This window comes from Pteronotus mesoamericanus, unplaced genomic scaffold, assembly GCF_021234165.1.
Source record: "Pteronotus mesoamericanus isolate MK-2021 breed Mesoamerican mustached bat unplaced genomic scaffold, CSHL_Meso_final scaffold_31, whole genome shotgun sequence".
NCBI lineage: Eukaryota > Metazoa > Chordata > Mammalia > Chiroptera > Mormoopidae > Pteronotus > Pteronotus mesoamericanus.
In genome coordinates, this window is record NW_026555312.1 from 5781540 (window position 1) to 5805369 (window position 23830).

General features: G+C 35.8%; 2 protein-coding genes across 2 annotated transcripts; one reads left to right on the forward strand and one right to left on the reverse strand.

Moving 5' to 3' along the window:
* Positions 1-2790: 2790 nt before the first annotated feature.
* On the reverse strand, positions 2791-5394 carry LOC129085763 (serine/arginine repetitive matrix protein 1-like). Its single transcript, XM_054592184.1, has 3 exons — positions 5387-5394; positions 4556-5213; positions 2791-3262 (listed from the first exon to the last, which is right to left on the reverse strand). Exons 1-3 carry the CDS (start codon positions 5392-5394, stop codon positions 3224-3226), a joined length of 705 nt encoding a protein of 234 aa, XP_054448159.1. The 3' UTR covers positions 2791-3223.
* Positions 4499-23673, forward strand: DR1 (down-regulator of transcription 1). Its single transcript, XM_054592151.1, has 4 exons — positions 4499-4609; positions 4975-5743; positions 14411-14574; positions 19875-23673. The coding sequence occupies exons 2-4, from the start codon at positions 5524-5526 to the stop codon at positions 20019-20021; spliced, it is 531 nt and encodes a 176-aa protein (XP_054448126.1). The 5' UTR covers positions 4499-4609; positions 4975-5523; the 3' UTR covers positions 20022-23673.
* The last annotated feature ends 157 nt before the right edge of the window (positions 23674-23830 follow it).

Consider the following 23830-nt stretch of genomic DNA (forward strand, 5'->3'; position numbering starts at 1 on the left):
TCTTGCTCTCTCTCTTTCTCTGATCACTCCTTTAAAGAATGGCCAGTGGTCATTCTCTAAAGATTCTCTTCCTCTTCTGCTCATCCCCTTTTGCCATCATTGTCTATAATCACTCGCCAATAATCTCCTCTTAAATCTCTGCTCTCTGTGAAGCATGCCCAGATCTGTGCATCTAATCCTGATGACTCCATCTGTGCTTTTCCAATCTCATCCACCTTCATTTCCTTAAGCTCATATTTTGCTTTTTTTTTTTCCAAACTACCCTACTCTGGACTTTTTTTCCTTGAACCTTTTTTTTCCTTGAACTACATGTGTCTTCTAGCTTGTGCAATTCTTCCTTGACCCTATTTCTTCCTCAAATTGTTGTCCCATTGCTTGCTTTCCTTTCACCACCAAACTTTTTAAAAGTATACTTTATGTTCCTCGGTTACAGTTCTTCCCCCATTGCTCTCTTAACTATTTGCATGTTGACATATGCTCTCTACTGTTGATATTTTACTTCAAGAACACCATGTTCGATCCCCTTCCAACAATGTCTCTCTGTGGCTTCTCATAGTCTTGCAACTCTCCCCTCAAAATTTCCTCTACACCTTTGCTTTCTTGGTTCCTATCAAGTACTCCTTAATGTATTTTCTTCTTTTTGCTTTTTGTCTTTGGACTTCTTTTTACTCTATCACCTTCAAAGATCCTCATCCACTTTCAGAGTTAACAAATATTTATTAAGGGCCTAAAATGTGCCTGGAACTCTGTTGGCCCCAGAGAGGCAGGGAGGGATAAACCAGTCACTGACTACACTCTGCAGTACTTGCTTCTCCTACCTCACTGCACATGCAATTAGGAGCTAAATCCTGTATGAGTAAATTCTTTTTCAAAATGCCTCTGATTTGTTCCCTCTATCTCATAATCACTGAGCTCTTTGTTCAGGTCCTCCTCATTGTCAACTTGCTTTTATAATAGCCTAATAACTTGTGTCCTTGTCTTTTTCCATTCTGGTCCATCCCACATGCTATCCCAGAGTAATCTTTTTAAACATATATGCCATTTCCCTTCTCCAAAAGTTCACTGGCTCTTTCTGCTGACTAAAGAACTCTGGACTCCTCAAAACGATGCTGGAGAGATCTGAAGCTTTGGAGTCAGAAAGCTTGGGTTGCATTCCCAATCTACCATTTGCTCACTCTGTGACCTTGCATAGTATTGCTGCATTTTGATTTCCCCATTACAAAAAGAGATTAAAGACTAGCAACAAAGGCCAAATACATGTGAAGTGCTTTATATTTTTAAGATGTTAAAATGAATATAACTTTTTTTTTTTTATTTCGAGATAGTTACCATTGAAAATAGCCTAAGCTTCAGAGTTAAACAACAATCTGGTTTCAAATTCTAGCTTCAATGCTATTATTTGTGAGACTTTGAACAAATTAGTAAACCTCTCTAAAACTGTTTTCCTAGTCATCAAAACACTCATTTTGTATGGTTATTAAATGATAAAGTAAATATGAATATTACTAGCAAGGGGTATAATTCACAATAGGCACTGATTTATTATGTTTTGAGCCTAATTTACCTTTCCTGTAGCTCATCCCACTGTAACTCTTTACAAACCCTATAGATAGAGTCACTCTAGGCTACTTGATTTTTCTGTATCATACAAAGTACTTTTATGTTTCTTCTTCAGCTGCATATTCTTTCCTTCTGTGTCAAAATTGTACTCAATCTTTAAGGCTCAGTTAAAATGTTGAGTCTTCCCTAAAGCCCTCTGTACCTCACAAGTTGTATGTTAATCAATCCTTCCTCTACATACTCTTAGTTTATGTGTTTATCATAGTATTTTATTTCCTTCTGGCTTATATTGTGATTCTCCCAACTGGTTGAAAACTAGGATGATATTATAGCCATCCTTATTTCTCTCATACCATACTCAGGACAGTAGACACTCAGGTGTTGAATGAATGTAGGAATAAGATGCTGTCTTCTCTTTTTACTGCCCATGTCACCTTCTTAAATGCCTATTGTTGCCTCAAACCCAAATGTACAAAAGCAAGCACCTTTCCTCTAAATTCCTCCCTTTCAGTTTTGCTGTTTTTGACACCACCCTAATCTCTAATCTCAAGTCTTATAATTGTATCTGGCTAGTCTTGTTTCCTTGATTATCTTGGGTCCAAACTGTAGGTTTTTTTCAATTCTTTCTGTGAAATAGTTTTTGAAATCACCTCTCTTTTCAAACTCTTTACTCCATTCCTAGGAGCAATATTAATCAGGGCAATAATGATTTTTTTTTAAACAACTACTATTATTTATTTACCATGTAAATTCTGGTTTAAATACTTTGTGTATATTACATAATTTGAGCTTTAAAATACCCTTTAAAGCAGGTATTCTTATCCTTATTTTATAGATGAAAAAGCAAGACACAACTTAAATACCCTACCCAAATTAGTTATGTGGCAGTCAGCATCAAGCCTTAATCTGAAGCCAAAGCCCTTGAATGAGTTGGGCTCTTTCAAGTTGTGTAGAACAAAAATGGGAATTCTAGAAGAGTATTACGAAGATACATAGGAAGTAAAGAAGCATAGGAAAATGTTTCATGGAGGTCTATGGTCCCTTTCAAAAGCAAAACACAGGCCTGACTGGTGTGGCTCAATGGATTGAGCACTGAGATCCACTGGCCTGTGGATCTAAGTTGTTAGTTCTATTCCCAGTCAGGGCACATGCCTGGGTTGCAGGCCAGGTCCCCAGCTGGAAATGGCCGTTTCTCCAGCGCTTTGATGTTTCTCTCCCTCCCTTCCCCTCTCTAAAAATAAATAACATCTTGGGGGAAAAAAAAAGAATGAAACAGCAGAACACACCAACACTCAGGTGATCCATTTTTTTTGAACTCTGACATGATTTTTTGAGGCCTAAAGAAAGCTTCTTACCTTTCTTCTATTGCTCTAGTTACAACTGACTTCTCTCTTCTCCCCTCTCTCTATTTCTTGGCTTCTATTACTTCATGACTTCTGCTGTCTCATGTATTTGGCTTTCTTACTTCTCTCTCACTACTGTAAACACAAATGCTTTAATTCAATTAAGGCGATCTCCTCACTGTTCCCAGAGCAATTTCTGTCTCCACAACTTTATATTATTTTGAACACAAATTATTTTCTTCCTTTCCAGCTGTCAAAAGCCTAAATTTCAAGGCACCTTCATTACTTCTTCCCAACAGTTCCAGTGGATTCTTTAGTGATTACTGTGTGATAAATCCTCTTGCAGACTCAGGATGAACCTATAAAATGAGTAAGAAATAAACCTTTTGAGATTTTGGGGTTATTTGTTCTTACAACATAATCTAGACTCCTGACTGCTATATTGATTTTAGGGAAGTTATTTAGCTTCTCCCAGCTTCACTTTTCTTATCTGTAAAATGGAGATTAAAACAGTATCTAGTAAATAAGGTTGCTATGAGTATCAAATAAAACTTAAGTACTTAAGTAAAAAACGAAGTACAGTGCTAATCATAAAAGAAGTACAAAATAGACGTTGGTTATTCTCAATTTGTATTACCAGCTAGCAACTGGTGTGTTAGCAATGATAAATGAACATAAAGACTACTATAATTTACTTTTTTTTAAATGTTAAGCTTCCAATTACAAATGTTATAACTTATTGTAAAAAAAAAAACTTGGGTTTAAATTTAGCAGCATTGAAGAACAAGAGTCTGCACCTTAGAAATTAAAGAACCCTCAAGTGTGCTAGAGAAAATGCTAAAAGAGGGGGGAGGCAGTGTGATTAACCAAGGTCTCCTTGAGGTGCCACATCTAGGGTCTTCCTTAAATAAAATGGTTTAAAGAAAACATTTCAAACAAGCCAGCTGCTGTCCAATACATGAGGAACAATGTAGCTGATTAACTAAAGTGCCATAACTGATTTAAACAGTACCTGACTTACTTTCTAGAAATTGCAACACCCCACTATTCAGGCTCTTCCTCCAAATGACACTATGACAAGCTTAATTTTTAAAAAATAATGCAATTTTTTGTGAAGAACTTTACACACATCGATATTACTAGTCACTCTGGACAGACGAAAAGCTCAGAGCTGCTTACTTTCACACTTTTTTCCCCTCTCCAGAAGCCAACGTGCAATACACCATTAATAATGGCTAAGTTGGAACCTCTTAATATGGCTCATTGTATGCTACGCATTATTTCCACTACGCTGTATCTTGTTTCTAGCTTTCGGTTTAGCCATTAGTAGTGACTGGGAACGCAAGGCACTTCTCTGCATGTTTTGTTTCCCATAACACGAAGCTCTGGAGGATCACTGAGAGCTTTGATCCCAATAACGTCTATTAGGTACCATCAGAAGCTTTTCCTCTAGACTGTGCAGGAACAGGCAGACAACACCGGCTTCTGCTTTCCCCAGAGCCAAGACCTTGTTCTTGTTTAATCCCAAGTCGGGCTCTTTGAGGAACAACAACAAAAAAATTTTTTTAACGAAATCCAGCGTTCCTTTGTCCCTGAACATGGCTGGGAGAGAGAGGGTCTCGAGGCCTCAGCTGTTGAGGCGATCCACCCACCCAAAGCAGTCTGGAGCCGCAGCCGAAGAGCAAGCGCGTGCTCGAGGTTTTCCGGTACGGCGAGGCGCGCGCTCGGCCGGCTACGGCCCCCATACAAGGGCAGGATCCGCGGGAGCGTGCCGCAACCGCGGCAGGAGAAAGCTGAGGGCCGCGAGGTCCAGCGGTTCCCGCCGGTGCGGGTGGGGGAAGGGTGGCAGTCACACCCGGAACTCGTTCGACGGGGGAGTGGGGACTAAGGGGGTGAGGCTTCCGGTAGCGCAAAGGGTGTCGGGACAGACTTCCCCCAAACCTCTTCTCTGGCCTCTTGAGGGACCACCGTTGCCGCGGTTTTGGCTTCCACGATCTGCGTTCGGGCTTAACGGCTACGGCGACCTCCAGTGCCGTTTCCCTTGTGCCTGACTGTCTGTATTCGTTCTCAGGCGCCCGCCTGGGTTCCAGCAGCTGCTGCGGCCATGTTGTGAGGCGGCGGCGTGGGTGTCTGAAGGATGGTTTGGCCGAAACGGCGGCAACGGCTGCTGGCGGCGGCGGCAGCCGGGGCTCCGGCTCAGTAGAGCCAAGTCCTCTGTGTGTCCGACTGGAACCAAAGCGGGGCCCGTGCCCCTGGACCTTGCTTGTGCTCCGGCGCCGTTGGGGACCGGTTAGGCGACAGCGCCCTCCTCTCTAAGGATACACGAAGGTGGTTCCCCGGTGCTCAAACTCCTAACCACCTTGCTTTCCTTTTCCGACCTCGGCAGTGCTGTCCCCAGAATCCTCGGCCCCTCGATTTTCCTCCCAGCCTCGCCCTAAATCTCACACTCGGGTGTTACCCGCCCTCTAGTGCCAGCCCCCTACCGCTTCATTTTCTACACCCTCTACTCATAGCGCCTCTGGGATCACCCCAAGGGCGGCCTTTTGAAAAATCTTTGTGGAGTAGTGGACCAGAACTGGGGAGTTTTTAAAAGTCGGAGCGCAGGAGGCAGGAAGATACGATGGCTTCCTCATCTGGCAACGATGATGATCTGACTATTCCCAGAGCTGCTATCAATAAGATGATCAAAGAGACTCTCCCCAATGTCCGGGTGGCCAACGATGCCCGGGAGCTGGTAGTGAACTGCTGCACTGAATTCATTCATCTTATATCTTCTGAAGCCAATGAAATTTGTAACAAATCGGAAAAAAAGACCATCTCGCCAGAGCATGTCATACAAGGTAAGTGTTATGTGTGGGATTTTGTTTAAATGGGGGTCTGGGGACAGCTTGCTCGTCGCATTACCCGTTCATGTCAAAACCTTGATTCCTCTCCCCAGCTCAGTACTGGGAAATAGCCACGAGGGCATGGAGGCAGCAGATGCCTTAAGAAAATCCCTGTGTAGTATATTCTCGTGGAACTTTTCATCCAGCGAGTACAAATAAGGATTGTAAACCTTTAAGTCAGCTAACATCCGCAAAGGTACAGTATTAGTAGTAGTCTTAATTTTCCTACAGCTAGGTAAGCCGAAGAAACAAGAATTTTGCCTGGTTAAAGTGGAACCTAGACATGACAACTGAGAAGTCGTTTGCCTAAAGTGAAACGTAGATCATGACAACTGAGAAAGGAACCCAGAAGTGCTCCCTCGGAAAATTAAAAATCTGACAGGAACTTCAAGCAGGAGTGGGGACGACAGTACCCCTTCCTCACCGAGGAAAAGTTGAATTTTCTCAACATACGAGTAAAACAATTCTTAACGTGAATGTGTTCAACGTTGTGAAGTTTGTTGGTGTTGAACAGAGTATATTTCCTGCTTTAAAAATGGTTTTAATGGCCCTGACCGGGTATTTCAGTTGATAGAGCACCCTCCTGGATACACCAGGGTTTCGAGTTCATCCCGGGTCAGGGCACATACACACTACAAGAATCAACCCATGAATGTATCAATAAGTGAACCAACAAGTCGATTACTCTGTCTGTCTGTCTTTGTCTCTTGTGTGTCTCTCCCCTCTCCCTCCGCCCCTCCCTCCATCTCCTTCCTCTTCCTCTCTCTTTTTAAAATCAATCAATAAAATTTTTTTAATAAAAATGTTTTAATGATCCTTGTTACCAAAAGCACTCCAGTTCTATTATGTAAAAAAAGGGTGAATATCCTTTTTCTCTTTCTCTCTCTCTCTTTTTCTTTTCCTTCTCTGTAGCGTCCCTTGTTCTATGTAGATAAGTTTTTAAAGCTTATTACTAGATTGTAAGATATATCATGGAATATTCTTGTTCTTTCCTGATGCCATTATTATTTAGATGTATACACTTAGGCTTTTATTGAACAGCACTTCTGAAATTTTCAACAATTTCTTCTCTCTTATATTGGAAAGGATTTAGTCCAGTAATAGAGACTTGAAGACTACATTCTGATGTTTTGTTTTAGGTATGGGGAGACAGAGTTCCTAGTCATAATGTTTTGGGAGGCACTTATGTGTACTCTTATAAAAAAAGTATCATTCAACTTGAGGTGATAACTTGTTTCTTGTAATCAATTAAAATTCTGTCAGTTTCTTGATTGCTTTTGAAGAAATACAGTCATTTTATCATTTTGGTAGGCATGTAGCTGTCTGCCATTTTACTTTTTATAGTTTAACTTTTTAAAGGGTGACTTTTCCTGTTCTGAAGTAGAAAACACATCTGCTCATATTCCCCATATCCAATACTTTACTGTCAATATTGACAAAAGGATTAAGTGATTCATTGTTAGTCCTTAATTATGTGTGGAAGGTAGATTTAAAATATACTCTTACATTTCCATTTTAGTACATAAGGAGAACATAAATCCCTAGGAAAAAGCATATTTGATTTTTAAACTTCTACTTTTTTTGTATGCTGAATACTCTGGCAGTAAAATGAAAGTCAAATTGTCTAATTTTCCTCTTGTGTTTTTAGTTTTACGTTGTATGTGTGATTGTTGTTGTAAGTCCTTCACAAGATTACCCAATACAGATAGCTATAATTTCCTTTTACAACTCATAAAAAAGAAAAAGATTCTTTTTATCAACATTGCCTTTCTAATGTAAATTGCAAAAAAAAATTTCTAAAGGATCTGCCTAAACATTTATTTATACCACAGAAGTGGGGATCATTCCAAAAACCTAATAACACACTACAATCTGTCTTCTTGGGTAGAGTTTTCTTTTCTAGGATATATTTAGATTTCTGATTGACATGATGGTATAAAAGTGCAGCTGTAGCAAGCAGTGGTTAAATGCCTCAACTTGGAGTATGATAAATTCAGTTTACAGGATTAGTTGGGAAGTTCCAGTAAAAGCATTTCCTTTGTGTACTGAATATGATTTATTAACTTAAAAAAATCATGTATTTATTTGTTTTAGTCTTATAAATTTACCTTTTCTCCACCTTGTAACATTGACATTGTTTAGTGGGTAAGGTACCATTTTTGCCCAAAATTCTCCCCAGTTAGAGGAATAGATTTTAGGTTTCATATTAGTCTCATGTTAATTTTTTAAAGATTTTTTTTTTTTTTTTTTTTTTTTGTCTTGAGTGCTTAAAATTTTTTTAAAGAAATGTTTAAGCTCTGGCTGGTGTGGCTCAGTGGATTGAGCATCAACCTATGAACCGAAAGGTTGCAAAAGGCTGCCAGGTCAATTTCCAGTCAGGACCTAGGGCTGGTTTGCAGGCCAGGTCCCCAGTTGGAGGTGTGCAAGAGGCTACCCATCCATATGTGTCTCACCCATCGATGTTTCTTTCCCTTTTTCCCTCCCTTCCATTCTCTCTCTAAAAAAAATAAATAAATAAAGTCTTTTTTTAAAAAAAAGTGTAATATGCGTATATTTTAGATCTTTTAAAATATGTCTTTATAGACTTACTCTGGAAAGCTAGGTAAATCATGGTAGAAATAACATTTTTTATACTTTCTGTCAGCATTGGTTATTTAGGAATGTAGTATATATCCAAGTGGAATAATAATGTTCATTTTAAAATAGTATGGAGGGCTTTTTTTGTTTGTTTGCTTTTTAAATTTTACTTATTTTTAGAGAAAGGGGAAGGGAGGGAGAAAGAGAGGGAGAGACACATGGATGTTAGAGAAACATTGATCGGTTGCCTCTCAGTGGCCTGCAACCCAGGCATGTGCCCTGACCAGGAATCAGACCCAACTGAGCCACACCAGTCAGGTCTGAAGTTTAGAGATTTAAATAATAAGTTTAATGAGCTAGACTTTGCATCAGGACATTTCGCTTGTTCATTTGCCACTTTATCTTATGAGAGCAAATTAAGCATTTGAGTCAGTTCTGTAATATTCAAGTTAAAGTTGAGGTAATTTTATTGCCAGTAAATCTGTGAAATACTATAACTATAAGGTTAAATTTAAAAAAATTTTCTAAATGTCTTGCTTATTTTGAGTTTAAGAAAATAGACTTAATATTGACAATCACAGATACACAAATAGAAGTTCTAAAGTGTTCCTTTTGTTCCATTGCTGGTTTCAATGAACATTGAAATGAGTTCTATGAGTTTTAACATTTTCTGCTACATTATGGAGAGAATTGACATTAAGAGTGAAGAGCTGCAAGTTGTGCAACTGGAAAGTCTTTCACCTTAGGCATATCTGTTAAATGTTACCCCATTTATGTATAAATAATACTTAATGGTTTCAGGTACAGCTTGTAATCTATTGAGAATCAGGGTTGAGAACCTCACAGGAAATACATTACAATAAATAATAATTTTTCCTACGAGTTTATTTTCTTACCTTTAGAGAGAGGGGAAGGGAGGGAGAAAGGAGAGAAATACCAGTGTGGGAGACATATCAGTTGCCTCTCACAAGGCCCCCAACCAGGAACCTGGCCCACAACCCAGGCATGTGCTCCAACCGGGAATTGAACCAGCAACCCTTCAGTTCACAAGCCAGCAATCACTCCACTGAGCCACGCCAACGAGGGCATAAATAATAATTTTTAAAACTCATATAGTGTTTCTGATTAAAATACAAAGCTGAAAGTTTATGTTTAACCTTAAAGTGTAAGAATATATTGATATTATTTTCTTTCTGCACTTTAAACCTCTTGCTACACTTTTTTTCACATTTATGAGAATAGTAACTGAAAATAGTGAAAGTTTGAAAAAGTCTTTGAGGATTTGCTTATGTAGCAGTTGAGTGCTCCAAGTTATCTATGTTGAGTGCCTTTTTAAAAATTTTAGTCCCTCTCATACTGGTTCTTTTGTAAATATAATAATGACTCATTAGAAAAATAAGAAAAAAGGCATAAACAAACATATTTTCTGTTGTTATACTTAATAAACATAAAATCACTCTGTCAAATTGCTATAAAGGTTTTTCCCCCTTTATTGAGATATAAGTGACATATAACATTGTGTAAGTTTAAGCTGTACAATGTAATGATTTGATATATGTATATATTGTGAAATGATTACCACAACAAGGCTATTTAACACATCTATCACCTCATATAGTTACAGTTTTGCTGTGAAGTCTCTTAAATGCTTACACAGAACATTACAAGCAATTCTGACACAAGTCTATAGACTATAGTTTGAGTAACTTTGCTCTCGCCTAAACCACAGTCTGTTTTCAAAAGTGGATGTAAAGTAGTTTTGAAATCAGAGGAGCTAAGTGATTGCTGAGTTGTAATAATAATGAGAATGAGAATGATACTATGTTGCCTAAATAATCATCCATACTGATATTTTTTTCCAGAGAGACACATGTAATTTGCACTGCACAATTTATCACATAATCAGTATTATTTCAAGTTAGGATTTTTACTATTTTTCTTAAAATTGATATGTCTTTTGTTTCTCTCTTGCTATCCAAGAATTACTTTTAGATACTACTATGTAGTTGGCACTGTGCTGGGTACAGCTAAGGATGTAAAGATGAGTGATACTTGATTCCTGCTCCGTTATCAGTCTCTTTTCCCAAATTTCCAGGAGTAGTAATACCATAGAGGACATGGTTCTTAGGGTCTTCAGAAACCTTGCCAGGCTAATGAGCCAAAAAGTCAGTTTAGCCTGCATCCTTTTAATGTATTTTAAGTGAACTACATCACACCCCTCCCTTCCCAACATACAAACAAAATAAAATAAGAGAAATTAGAGAATGTTATTTTATATATGTTTTTTAATGAAAAACATGCATTATATTTTGAAGTAAAAAGTTCATAATTCAAATTCTTGTTATAACAGAACTTTTCAGGATTACATCATTTTTGTATGGTAAGATAAGCCTGCATTACAAATATTATTGCTTGTGGAAGTTATTTTTCCCCCCCTAAGTAGGTCTCTTGTCAGCATCGCTCTTTCAGATTGAAAAATGTGCTAAGTAATTTTTCCCCCTAATATACCATTTATTTTTGTGGATATAGTTTTAAGATAAATGGCAGAGGGTAGCAGCCAAACCTCTGAGGAACAAGTGATGTGTGTGTTTTACCCACAAATTTTTAAAAAATTATTTTTATTTTTTGGCTTTTACTCCAAGGTCCTTAGAGCCAGTGCCATTAACAGTCCATTAAGTCCCTTTGTACATATTAGAAAAAGGCACTCCTTCCTTAAAAACCTTTATTACCATCTGCCAGAAAAAGCGCAGATTTTAACATACAAATTATAACATTATATTGTAACCATACAAATCCATGATGTTTACAGTGTGAATGGCCTTCCTTAGATATGGTACTGTTGTGCATTGAATAACCTGCATAAAAGTAAACAATGACCCTTCTTAAAGGCCATTTCCCTTATCCTTTAAGATTCTCCTTTGTATAAAATGGGAACGATTACTATCACATAGTAAGAAATGATGTAAAATACCTCCCTGTTTAGAAGTTAGTATATCCAGTTGTTAATATGTTAGCCAAAGTGTATTTAAAATCTGGATTAAAGTCAATTCAGTTTTTTAATTTAAACTTATGGCTGCTCCTGTGAAACCATTTTATTAAGAATACAGTACTTGTGTATAGTAGATCATTGAATAATATTAACTGGATTAACTTGCATATTTTTTTGAAAGCAGTGCTCTTAACCTTAAATGTTTTTAAAGGTGAGTTGTTTTTAATTTTTAACCCACATCCTCTATGATTAAAGGTAGTTTGGTATGAATTTTTAAAAATATTTAGTCTAGTAATTCATAATATTTTGAAGAGGTATCTCTCCACTGAGTTCATTTGTTAATTTTGTAAATTTAATATTTTGTATTATAAATATACTCATTCAACTTGAGTATAGGTGTGATAATGCATAGCTATATATTTATTTAGATCCTGTATCCTTATTAGGGTAGTCTTTTAAATGTAAGAGAAAAACAAATATGAATAATACATAGCCTAAGTTAGTTAAGCTCCTCCTATGTACTAAACACTATATTAAATTTCTTAAATTAATTGTTGATTCCTATAACCCTAGAACTAATACAAATATAATAATATTTTATTTGGTTCCTTCTACGGGCCACCCTCTGTTATAAGTTCTTTATTTATATTAATTTATTCTTCACAGCAACCTGATCTGAAGAGATGTAGGTACTGTTATTCTTGTTTTAGAGGCAAAGGTGAAGGGACTTATGTGGGGTCACACAGCTAATATGAGGTAGAGCTGGGGGTCAGTCCTTGGCAGCCTTAGGGCCTTCTTGCTTAACCACTATACTGTTTCTGGTTGTAGGGAGATATTATGGAATAAATGCTATTCTCATTTTGGAGATGGAAAATTGAAGCTTAGAGATGTTAAGCAGCATAACCAAGGTCCTCCAATACGAATGCAGTGACAACCAAGTTTGAAATTCTGCATTATCTTATTTCAACAGGGGGCAATTACTTCTATCTAGGATGATCAGGCAAGCTTAATTTGAAGATGGAGTTTGATCTGGGCCTTGAATGCATTATCATCAGCATGAATGTGGGGAACTGGTGCCTGCTGGAAAACACTGAGCAGGGAGATTTAGCAGAAGTATGCAGGGATTTAATAATGGCAGACATAAATGCTGGAAAGATTGGTGGAGCTAGATCCTGGGGAACTGTGGTACAGGGCTAAGGAAGTAAGATTTTTTTTTTTTTAGAATGTGGTGGGAAATCCTGAACCATTCACTTGGTTTTTTTTGGTATTGTCTCCAGTCAAAATTACTGAAAATACACTATAATGCTTGTGCCTTTAAAAAAGAAAAAAGACAAAAACATTGGCATCTAACATTGATACTTAAAAAATAATCATCTATTAATTCAAGTAAAAAATACAGACTGTCTGACCTTCACTTAATTTCCTACTATACCCCAAGCTCATTCAGGCCAAGAATTATACAGTAGTTAATTTGGTGTACAGAAATCAGAATAATGATTTTCTGAAATTTATGTTTCTCTTATGTTACCTACTTACAAAATACTGAAGCTTTCTGGGTTTCAAGGTAGGGTCAGTAAGCTAACTTAAAGTTCCAATAATAGTACTTTGCTTTATGGCATCAGATTATTTCTAAAGAAGATTGATTAAACTGTTTTAACATTTGAAGTAATTAAAGTTGAAGTCATTTATAATGTCTTTTTTAAAAAAAGACTTTATTTGTTTTTAGAGAGAGGGGAAGGGAGAGAGAAAGAGAGGGAGAGAAACATCACTCAGTGGCATCTTGCATGCCTACAAATGGGGATCTGGCCCACAACCCAGGCATGTGCCCTGACTGGGAATCAAACCAGTGACCTTTTGGTTCATAGGCCGGCACTCAGTCACTGAGCCACACCAGCCAGGGCTATAATGTCTTAAAACCACAGCTCACAGTGGGAATGTGGATTTGTAAAGGTACATTTGGTATTCTCCCTGAAGAGCAAATCCCTGAAGTTAGAATTTAGGGCATCGTTACTGGGGGCAGTCTGGTTCATCATAATTGTTAAAAGAAGACAAGAATTGATGAACTAAATTAAGTTCATTTACTGTGTTTCTCACTACCTTTATTTCATCGTTGGCTCAGAAAACAAAATATGCCTTTAGGGTCTTAGTCAACATGTAGAGCTATACAACATAATTTTGAGTACTATGAACCAAAAGGAAATTTTATGCCTTGCTTTTCTCAATTATAGAAAGCATTTAGATAGTGCATTTTCTTTTAAAAATATTGTTCAAAATGTGAAAAAAAAATTTTTTTATTAACGTTTCTTCTATCCTTATAATTGTCCTTTAACCCAGTTTTTCTGCCACAACACTTGAAATGTTTTAATAGTGTTTCCTGTTAAGTTTTATTTTCAAGAGAAACTTGTTGGCTGAATATAAGTGCTGAATTTCATAAGTTATTTCCACCAGTATTTCTTAACTTGGCAATTTGAGTGTCTTTGCTAAAAATAGTTCCTCTTGGTATATTGAACAAAAGAACTTATCTATTCTTTCATCCTCCTGTCCTCCTGACATTTAGAGCATGTGTTACCAAAGCCTACTTTTTCTAAGTCAAAAGGCACAAAATGTGTTATTAACAAATATATTCCAAATATTTGCTTTTTTTATATTTTTTGAGAAAATGACTGACTTAATGATGTTTGATTTATTATGAATGGTATAGGAAAAGAGTTTTCTTACGAAAACCACATGTTCTTACATTGGACTTTTTTTTCCCCCTCACAGGACGTGCTTTGGTTTTTTAAAAATTAGTCAGAAAGAAAGGGGAAAATGAAGGAGGCTTGTGCCTTCAAATGTTTCTTAAGTTTTAACTAATTTTCAATCTAATATTAAGAAAGTTAACAAAATATTTTGTCATAGCCATCCAGATAATTGCTCTGCAACTAGAATGTAGTTAAAATTATTAGAAAACAACAATCTCCTAAAAAAAAAACCCTACAAAAACTTTTAAGTTCCATATGTAGAGGATAAGCTGTGTTCTATCATTCTTTCATGTTTTCATACTTTCCTTTTCCTAGCCCTAGAAAGTTTGGGCTTTGGCTCTTATATTAGTGAAGTAAAAGAAGTTTTACAAGAATGCAAGACTGTAGCATTAAAAAGAAGAAAGGCCAGTTCTCGTTTGGAAAACCTTGGCATTCCTGAAGAAGAGTTATTGAGGCAGCAACAGGAATTATTTGCAAAAGTAAGTGATGTATTTTACATTATTTTCATTTGAATCCTACCCTGTTTGCCAATAGAAATAAGAATGGTTTCTTAAGTAATTTCCTAAATCAGCATACTCCAGAGGATTTTCTTTCTGTGGCTGATTATTTGATCACAGAGACTGATGTCTAGAGATGGCCAGTTTGACTCTATTAGGCCAGTTTTTTACTTCATGTAAAAGTAAATATTTGTAGCTATCTGTTTTCTAAGGAGAACGACTCCAAATAACTACTGAGATTTTACTTTGATTTTTTTTCCCAGACAGAATGATTATTTACAAGAATGAAAAGTATACCTAAATATTCTTAAGATTTAAAATGATGGGTTGGTGAGAAAATACTGTCAAAATTTGTGATGAGTGGCATGTAAGGAACATTTGATTACCATCTACTTTGTATTTAAATTAGATCTTAAATACCCCTTTAAAATGCTCTAATCTTAAAATTATTTTTGAAGAGCCATTGGAGCAGAGAAAGGAAGAAAACTTCTTCATTGCTTTATACAGTTCAGTAAAGGATTAGTACCCAAGTACCGATATTCCCCCTATTTAAAAAAAGCGGGGGGAGGGGGCGGAGATGAGGCTGTTTTTTTGTCTACTAAGATCTGGCCTCTCATTTGAAATTGTAAAGCAGTTTTGGGTTGAATAGAAGTAAGATTTCCTACCAGTTACTGTAAGTTACCATTAGAACTGGGAAGTGTCACTTTAGGTAATCTATTCTGGATTGGCACTGTAATAAAATAAAAGTTTACTAACATTTATTGAGTTCTAACCATGTGTTTATTATATTACCAAGTAATTTAACTGTATTATTTTATTTAGTCCTCACAATAAGATGTGGGATAATTTATGAATGTACATGGTTAAGTCTATAAGCATTTGAGGCAGTTGTGAACACATCCAAACAGTGTTATAACCCATATGAATACAAAGTAACAAAGAAGAAGTAATGATTAAAAAAAAAACCCTTAATGAGTATCATTTATTGATTCTTTACTATTGCAAATCACTTATAGGGTGCCAAATTATATATTTGATGAAAGGAAAAAGATGCTCTGCTAGATACTTAAAATACTTTTGCAGAGGCTTTGTTTTTGTTTTTGTTTTTTTAATCCTTACCCAAGGATATGCTTATTGATTTTTTTTTTTTTAAGAGAGAGGAAGGTGGCTGGGAGAGGGGTGTGGAGGTGTGGGAGGAGGGAGAGAAAGATAGAGACATCAATCGGTTGCCTACTGTATGCACCCCAACCAGGGATTGAACCTGTAACCTTTTGATGACATGCCAACTGAGTCACCTGGCCAGGGCACTTTGTAGAGTTTTTATGTATAATATAAATTTTATTATATCCATTTATACATTAAGAAACAGACTCAGAGATGGAGAAACTTGCATGAGATTATTCATTCGTTTTACAGATACTTACTAAAGTCTTCACTATTTACCAGACATAGTGCTAAATGCAAGGCTTGTAACATTATACAAGAGACATAGTTCCTGTCATTATGCAGCTTAGTTTACTAGGAAGGATTGAGTTAAACAAACAAAACGGGGAAGTCCATACAGTTAGAAAGTGTTAGAGTCTTGATTCAGACTCATATTTTCTGTCTCCAAAACCTGTGCTCTTTCTACAATACCATGCTAATGCTCTAGCCACCGTTTTATCTACTGAAATTTATTTTGGTATTTTTAAGTGGATCATGCTTTATCCTTTCCAGAGTAAAAAGATGAATGAAAGAAATAATTGACGGCCTGACAAATTTATGTTCCCCTCTGTTTCTTTGTCATCTGCTTTTTATTTCCCCCTCCTTGTGACCCTTTTTTTCTTTCCCTGATCTATGGGTGAAGATTCTTTGGTCTAGTGAGGGAAATTAGCAGAGGTAAAATTTTAGCAGCTGCCTAGGACTTCCCTAGAGCACAAAGTACTTAAGTCCTAAATATGAAAGGAACTGGTAAGTAAATACAGCGTCTTTTTCATCATTTTTATTTCATTTCTTCTTTTAGACTTTATTTTAAATACACAATTAGCTGTCTTTCATTGCTAGAGGCAATTAATTGAGAAGGGGGGTACATAAAAAATCAAGATTGAAGTTAACTATAAATTATAAATGAGTCATTTTAGTAAGTGAAAGTGAGAATCTTAAAACAGTGAAAACTTCCAAAAGAAGAAATGAATTAGGAAGTGTATGCCTGCTTACCTCTCATACTTCCATTTTAGAGAGAAAACACTTGGGATGGACTGGGTAAGAGGCAGGAGGGGGGAAGGAAATTAGAATAAATACTATTGAATTTTAATTTGTGGAGATGAATACAAATATAATTTATCAATCAACCATGATTTTAAAGGTGTAAGAATGCTTTCATGTTTGGAGATAAAAGTATAGAAGCTGATATGGGGCCATGGTACCTAAAAGTCAGTTAAATTTTAGATATAACCAGTACATGCCTTTGCAGATCATTGAATAAACTGTGAGATCATGTACTTTTGCAATAAAACCTGTGTAGAGACTTGATATTATTTGAGTTTTTTCTGTGCTATGAAATTACATGTATTTATAATTGATTAGGCCACAGAGTAGGCATTCTTAAGTTGATAATTTCACATATTTGTTTTGCCCTACAATTTTCTCATGAAGTCTTTAAATGTTTTTTGTGAAGCACTCTTAGTCTATTTTGAACTCTGGGCACTCCTGTCATAAAAGTAAATATGCCTGTGTGTTAGAATAGCTATTTTCCATAACTACTTCTCCATTTCATACAAATGGGGAAAGTAGTTATTAGAGACGATACCTGGTTTGTAATTTCCTAAACAAAAGAAGTTTTTGCAGAGGAGGTATAATAGAGGTACACTAACAACTGCATTATGAGGCTGACTATTCTCATGAGGAAGATATAAAGAGAATCCAAGTACAGAGACATCATACTCAATTTTGGTGGTATCAGTGTGTGCCAATTCCTAAGCAGTTGTCTCAGCCTGAAATCCACCTTTCTGTGCTCCACTTTGTGACAGGGCTTAGTACTCCCCAAACCATATTTCCATTTTTTCTAGCTGACTACTGTTAGACTCTAATGCCAGCTGCAGAGGCTCTAGAGGGCGATTGCCAGGCTGGAGGAAGACAGCACTTGGGCTTCTTTCTTTTACTTCCAGTTAATTTTGCATTCCTTTCAGCAAGCTAGCAATGCATCTTCATTCTGGCTGCATCAATTTTTTCCTGCGGCAGGAATTGAATCTAGTTTGCAGTTTCTCTAATACTTATAGAACCAGCCTGAACATTCATTTCCTTCCTCAGGGATGAGACTCAAACTTTGGGGCTCTCCTCCAAGCTCAGATTCTAGTATCAGTCCATCTAGGCTCTTTTTTCAGAGGTCTGAATTTTAGTTCCATGGGTTGCTCCTCTAAGCTCCTAAGTTTTAAAAACTCCAGGCTTTTCCCTTGTTCCCCCTGTTTTAGGGTTGGTGGGTGCTCTCTGTAGTTGCTGCCTGCATGACATGTTAGTGTTTTTTTCTTGCCTTTTCACTTTCCTAGTTAACAACTTTATACTTGGTTAACAAATACTACATTCTTTCTGTTTTCCTAACTAGTGTTACTTCTGTCTCCTGATTAGATTCTGAATATTACTGGAAGGAATCAGGAAAAAGCTTAATGGGAAAATAGTATTTTGGTTTGACCTGAAGGAAGAGTGGAATTTTAGTAGGTGAAAATCAGGAAATTTCAAATGCATGAGTAAAGTTAGGGAAAATGTGAGGGGATGGTGTATGTTTGGGAAATATTTTATGTTCTAGTGTTTTGTTTTTTGTACAAGGTACATGTTACAAAAAAAGATTAGAGCAATAGATAGGAGCAGGCAGTAATTTGGAGTACCTTGAACTACAGGCTGAGAAATTTAGACTTAAATGGTAACAATTAAATGATTTTTTTTTAAAGTATGATAATGACCTGAATAGAATTCTCTAAAAATGTTTGGGTAATAAACTCATGACAGATTATTAAGAAAAGTTAAGAGTGTAGAGCATACACTGTACATCATGGTTTTTTCATGAAGCATTCACTCAGAAAATACTGGTAGCCTATCTATTGGGAATCCAAGAATGAATATGAAAACAGTTTCTGTTCTTAAGTCTAGTGGAGAAAAAAAGACATATACTTAGATAATTAGAGAACAAACTATGGAAATACATAGAGAATTATGGCATATGTGAAATAGAGCAAGGCTTTCTGATTTGTGTTTTAAATGATGACTAGGAATTGGCCATGCATAAAGGAGGATAGGAGCCTGGCTTAAGGAATGATTGTGAGAAAAGTCAAAGAGGGAGAAACAGCATTGTTTTGATAGCAGTTAATGGGAAATTATATGATCTTTTTAAGAACATTTATTTTTTTCCTTTCTTCATGTGGTGTTTCTGCTAATGGATGAAATTAAATTGGGAAGGAGTCTCAGCTCATGCCACAGTGCATGTATTGCATATGTATGCATCTTCATTTCTAAAATACTGTGGTTTTTATAGAGGATAGATATATCAAATGAATGGATTTTAACTATCCCATTTAAATTCAGTCCTTGGTAAGTGCCTTTTCACTAATGTGTATATGGGAAGGGTGTATGTGTCTGTGAGCTATGCACATGGGTGTATTTACAGAGGAAGAAGAGGAGGAAGAGGTAAAAAAAAGATGTATTATCACTATAGCTGTGATAGAAACTCAAAAGAAATATCAATATAGCTCTAGTATTCATGTATTGTACTTTTCCCTAAGACTTAAGGGTACTGTAGTAGAGAGCGTCTAAACTACAGAAAAAATTGTGGATAGAAAAATGTTTACATCAAAATTGTAAGTTGAGAGAACAGAAGAATGAAGTGAAACAAAGCAAAGAGAGAAACACAGGTAAAGGAACCAAAGAGAGAATATTGTAATTTTTCTGTCAACTTTTTCAGCTTCTTCAGTTGAACCAAAGGTCATAAATTATGTGACATAAAGGGGCACTGTCCGTAAGAGAACCAATCTCGTAGAGTTCCTGTTCTTCAGATGTACAACATTATACAGGGTGGGGCAAAAGTAGGTTTACAGTTCATACAGAAAATGATATCATAATTAATAAGTAATACAATAATAAACTCAGTTTTGTCTACTTAAACTGTAAACCTTCTTTTGCCCTACCCTGTATAGTAGTTGGGAAATACCCAGATTTGATGACTCAGTCTGCAATTGGCTTAATCTACATTTAACCAAAGTGTGTATGTTGTGGGCTTTTAAAAAATTATTTGTTTTTATGTTTTTGGTGTTTAGGCCAGACAGCAACAAGCAGAACTGGCCCAGCAGGAATGGCTTCAAATGCAGCAAGCTGCCCAACAAGCACAGCTTGCTGCTGCCTCAGCCAGTGCATCTAACCAGGCAGGATCTTCTCAGGATGAAGAAGATGATGATGACATCTGAAATTCACCAGCTGAGGTTCTGTTTCCTCTATAAATGTTTTTCCCTGCACAAGAAAACAGTGAAAGAAATACTTATCTGTAATTTTGTATGCATCTTGGTGGACTTGCCACTGGTATTCTAGGGATGTCTGCTGTTAACTTTCATCTATTGTGTGCTATTCATGTAAAAACTGTCTCTTTGAACTGTTGAAAATTTAAGGTTCAGTATATCAATTTTGAATTTTTAATGGTGTTTATGAGATTTTAGATAGCAGTAAGTCCTTTATTGATCAATAAACAGTGTTACAGAAAACTCCAAGTTTATAAAAATATAGTGAAATTTATACAGAAACTCTAAATCTGCATTCATTTCCTCTGCCCTTTTAACTAAACTAAAAATTGGGAATTTTAAATTATTAGGTTGGGAGGTGCTGTGCAATGCAGTAGACATTAGATCAAATTGGTGAAAAAAACACAGACTTCAGTTCTGTAATACCTGATTTTTTTGTCTTTTAAAATGAGTATATCTACACGCTATATATGTACACACACATATATACACATCTGTGTGTGTGTATATATATATCTACAAGCTGTATATGTACACACACATATATACACATCTGTGTGTGTGTATATATGTGTGATATACAAATATGTGTGTGTGTATATATACACATACATACACACTCAGATAAATATACTTGTTTGAAAGAATTTCAAAACAAGACATTCAGAAACTAGGAAGCGGTGTGTTCGATACTATTTGTATACATCTGGTGGGTTATATTTCCGATTTTGTTTTTGTTTTATGTAGAGGTAAAAATTACTGTTTTATTATTGCATAATTCATCCTGAGCTATACTATCACATTTCAAAGACTGTCCAGTTTTGAGGACTGGCGTGATTCTTACTATTTCACTCCAATAATTGTCATAGTATTACTTGCTTAGTCTATCCATGTTTATTGGAATTTGTGAAACAGTTGCCTAGGTTCCATCAGTTTAACTGAGGTTAATGAATATTCAGGCTTTTGCTGGGGGTAAGAAATGAAAGTTGATGAGCACGCTTGCAATAAAGAGGGATTTTTTTTTTGTAATTTAACTTAACAGTTATAGTTTACTTATTGTTTGTTTTTAGCATTACTCTTACATTTTCTTGACTAGATGCCCTACAGTGTCCAATGCTTCCTTTAAAATGGCATCATTGTCTCCATCATAGAGCGGTAACTTTAAAAAATGATTTGTTTTGTTTTAAAAAGCATGTAATAACTTATCAGCCCTATATGAAACATAAAAAGTAGTTTCAACCTGCTCATTAAAAGGGAGGAAACTTTAATTTGGTTCTAATAAAGTATGGTAGTGATTTTTATAAAAATCCAGTGTGTTGAAGAAATGGCATCTTGTTTGTATTTTGGAAACAGAATGGAAAAGCCACTTAAGATAGTATGACATAATCTGAATTTCTTTGTCAGTTGCCAAATCATTTAAACTTCTATATTCACCAGGCCCAAGGATAGTTTGTGGCTGCCAGGATTCCAATTTTAATTGGAGAGGTAAATAAGTAAAGTTTACAAGTATTAGATTTCTTAATGATCATATTTTGCAGTTTTAGAAAAAGTGAAATATTATTATACATTTATTAAATACAGTTTTCCCATGCCACAAAAAGATTAATTTTGCTGAATGTGTTAAGTTGAAGTTAATACTGTATCTATGAAGTATTGTGGACAAGAAAGAAGGGATTTTTTTTTTTTTTTAAGTTTAAGTACCAAAGGTAGTCTAGTCTAAGAAACAGTAAGTTAATGAGTGTTGGCTTTTCTAATTTGTACTGTAACATCCTTATACTTGCTATTTTAAGTATATCTGTTTCTTAAGTAAACAACGTAGATATTTTTCCACACCTTTTTTTTTTGATGCAGAGTTCAGGTTAATTAATATTTTACTGCATCTGATAATGTATTATATGTTTGAAGCCTAGTGACTTTGCATTTGGACATTCTTGTGATTTCATATGCTGTATTCTTCAAGCAATAAAATTCTGATGTGTTTTATAAATTGTTTTTACATTTAATGATCTATGTAGATTAATGGCAGACTTCTGTTACTAACATTTTTGCTAGTTTCAAGAATCTTAGACCCAAATGACATTTTGATCATTTGGTATGTAGTGCCTGACTTTTTCCTTTGTTTACTGTTATTTTAGAAAATGTGGTTTACATGTATTTTTATAATTTACAGTCCTAGGGTCCAGGTATAACAAAGCAATTAAGCAATGTTTTACTGTTAGCTTGTTTTTTTTAGCATTTAAAAGTCACTATTCTGTCGGGATTTTTTTTTAGTCATTTAGAGAGAGAAACAGATCTTTAGCATTCTTGAGAAATAAAGTTACTGTTCAGTGAGTGTTTTTCCCACCTCTTTGAATATATATCTGTCTTTTTTTAGCAGACTCTCAGATTGCTAAGTGTTGAAAAGGCACCAATTTTAAAACTGCATATACCATACTTATAGAAGAATACACATATAAGAGTTTTCACAAATTCAGCATACCCATATTTCCAGCCCTGAGACCAACACACAGCATTATGAGCATCCCAGAAGCCTTCCTCTTGCCCCTATCTTAAATATTGTCTTCTTCCTCCCCAGAAGTAGCTACTATTCACACTAATAAAACAATAGGTTAGGTTCATCTATCATTTAATTTATGTAAATGGAATCATGTATAATATAGTATTTTTTTGCTCATTATATTTGTGTGTGTACTGGTTCTCTGATGCCACTGTAGCAGATTACCACAAACTTAATGACTTAAAACACTGATTTATTTTCTTACAGTCCTGGAAATCAAAAGCCCAAGTGAGTTTTCATTAGGCCAAAGTCAACACATAAGCACAGCTGTTCCTGAATCTGGAGGTTGTGAGTGGAACATCTGTTTTCTTGCCTTTTTTCAGCTTCCAGTGACTACGTGTCGTCTTGGCTTGTGGCCCCTTCTTCCATGTTCAAAGCCTCTGTTTTCCTCATCACATCATCTCTTCTGTAGTCAAGTCTTCTGTCTCTACATTTAGGGCCCACCTCTGTAATCCAGGATAACCTGCCCATTTCAAGATCCTTGATTTAAATCCCATCTGCAGTTTTCTTTGCCATATAAAGTAGCATCCACAGGTTCCAGTGATTAGGTTGTGGGTATATTTAGAGGTCATTATTCAACTTCCAGAGTGATATTCATTTACATTGTTGCATGTATTTGTAGTTCGTTCATTTTAATTGCTGAATAGTATTCTATTAATTTACCCATTTTTTAATATCCAAAATTTATTCATTCTACCATTGATGGGCACTTGAAGAATTTCTAGTTCTGAGTTATTATGAATAATGTTGTGAATAAGATTCTTATATATGTCTTTTGGTGAGTGTATATATGCATTTCTGTTGGTATATGCCTGGGAGTGGAATTACTGGGTTATGGGATGTGCATGTATTCAGTTTTAGTATGTACTTGTCAGTTTTCCAAAATGTTTGTAAGAAGGCACCATTTTAATGTGTACCATAATAATGAATTCCTAATGGTCTCATGGCCTTAATGTTAATGGATTTCTTAAAATAGTTAAATTATATCAAATGCATTATACTTGCTACAGCAAGTCTATTATTTAATATCATACAAGAGGAAAATAAAAGCAAAAGTATTTGTTCTTGATACTGATACAGTAGTATTATGTACTTAATAGGTTATCGCTCCTTAGATGAAATGCAAGCTTTAGATAATCATAAATAGTATGTTGAGTTTATAAGTAGTACGCTTAGTTGTGGAAAATTCATGACTTAAATTTTT

Coding starts and splice junctions, on each gene's coding strand:
- DR1 (XM_054592151.1), top strand. CDS start 5,524: ATGGCTTCCTCATCTGGCAACGATGATGATCTGACTATTCCCAGAGCT. Junction 5,744..14,410: donor GCCAGAGCATGTCATACAAG/GTAAGTGTTATG, acceptor TCCTTTTCCTAG/CCCTAGAAAGTTTGGGCTTT. Junction 14,575..19,874: donor AACAGGAATTATTTGCAAAA/GTAAGTGATGTA, acceptor TTTGGTGTTTAG/GCCAGACAGCAACAAGCAGA.
- LOC129085763 (XM_054592184.1), bottom strand. Junction 3,263..4,555: donor GCGGCTCCAGACTGCTTTGG/GTGGGTGGATCG, acceptor CTCATTTTATAG/GTTCATCCTGAGTCTGCAAG.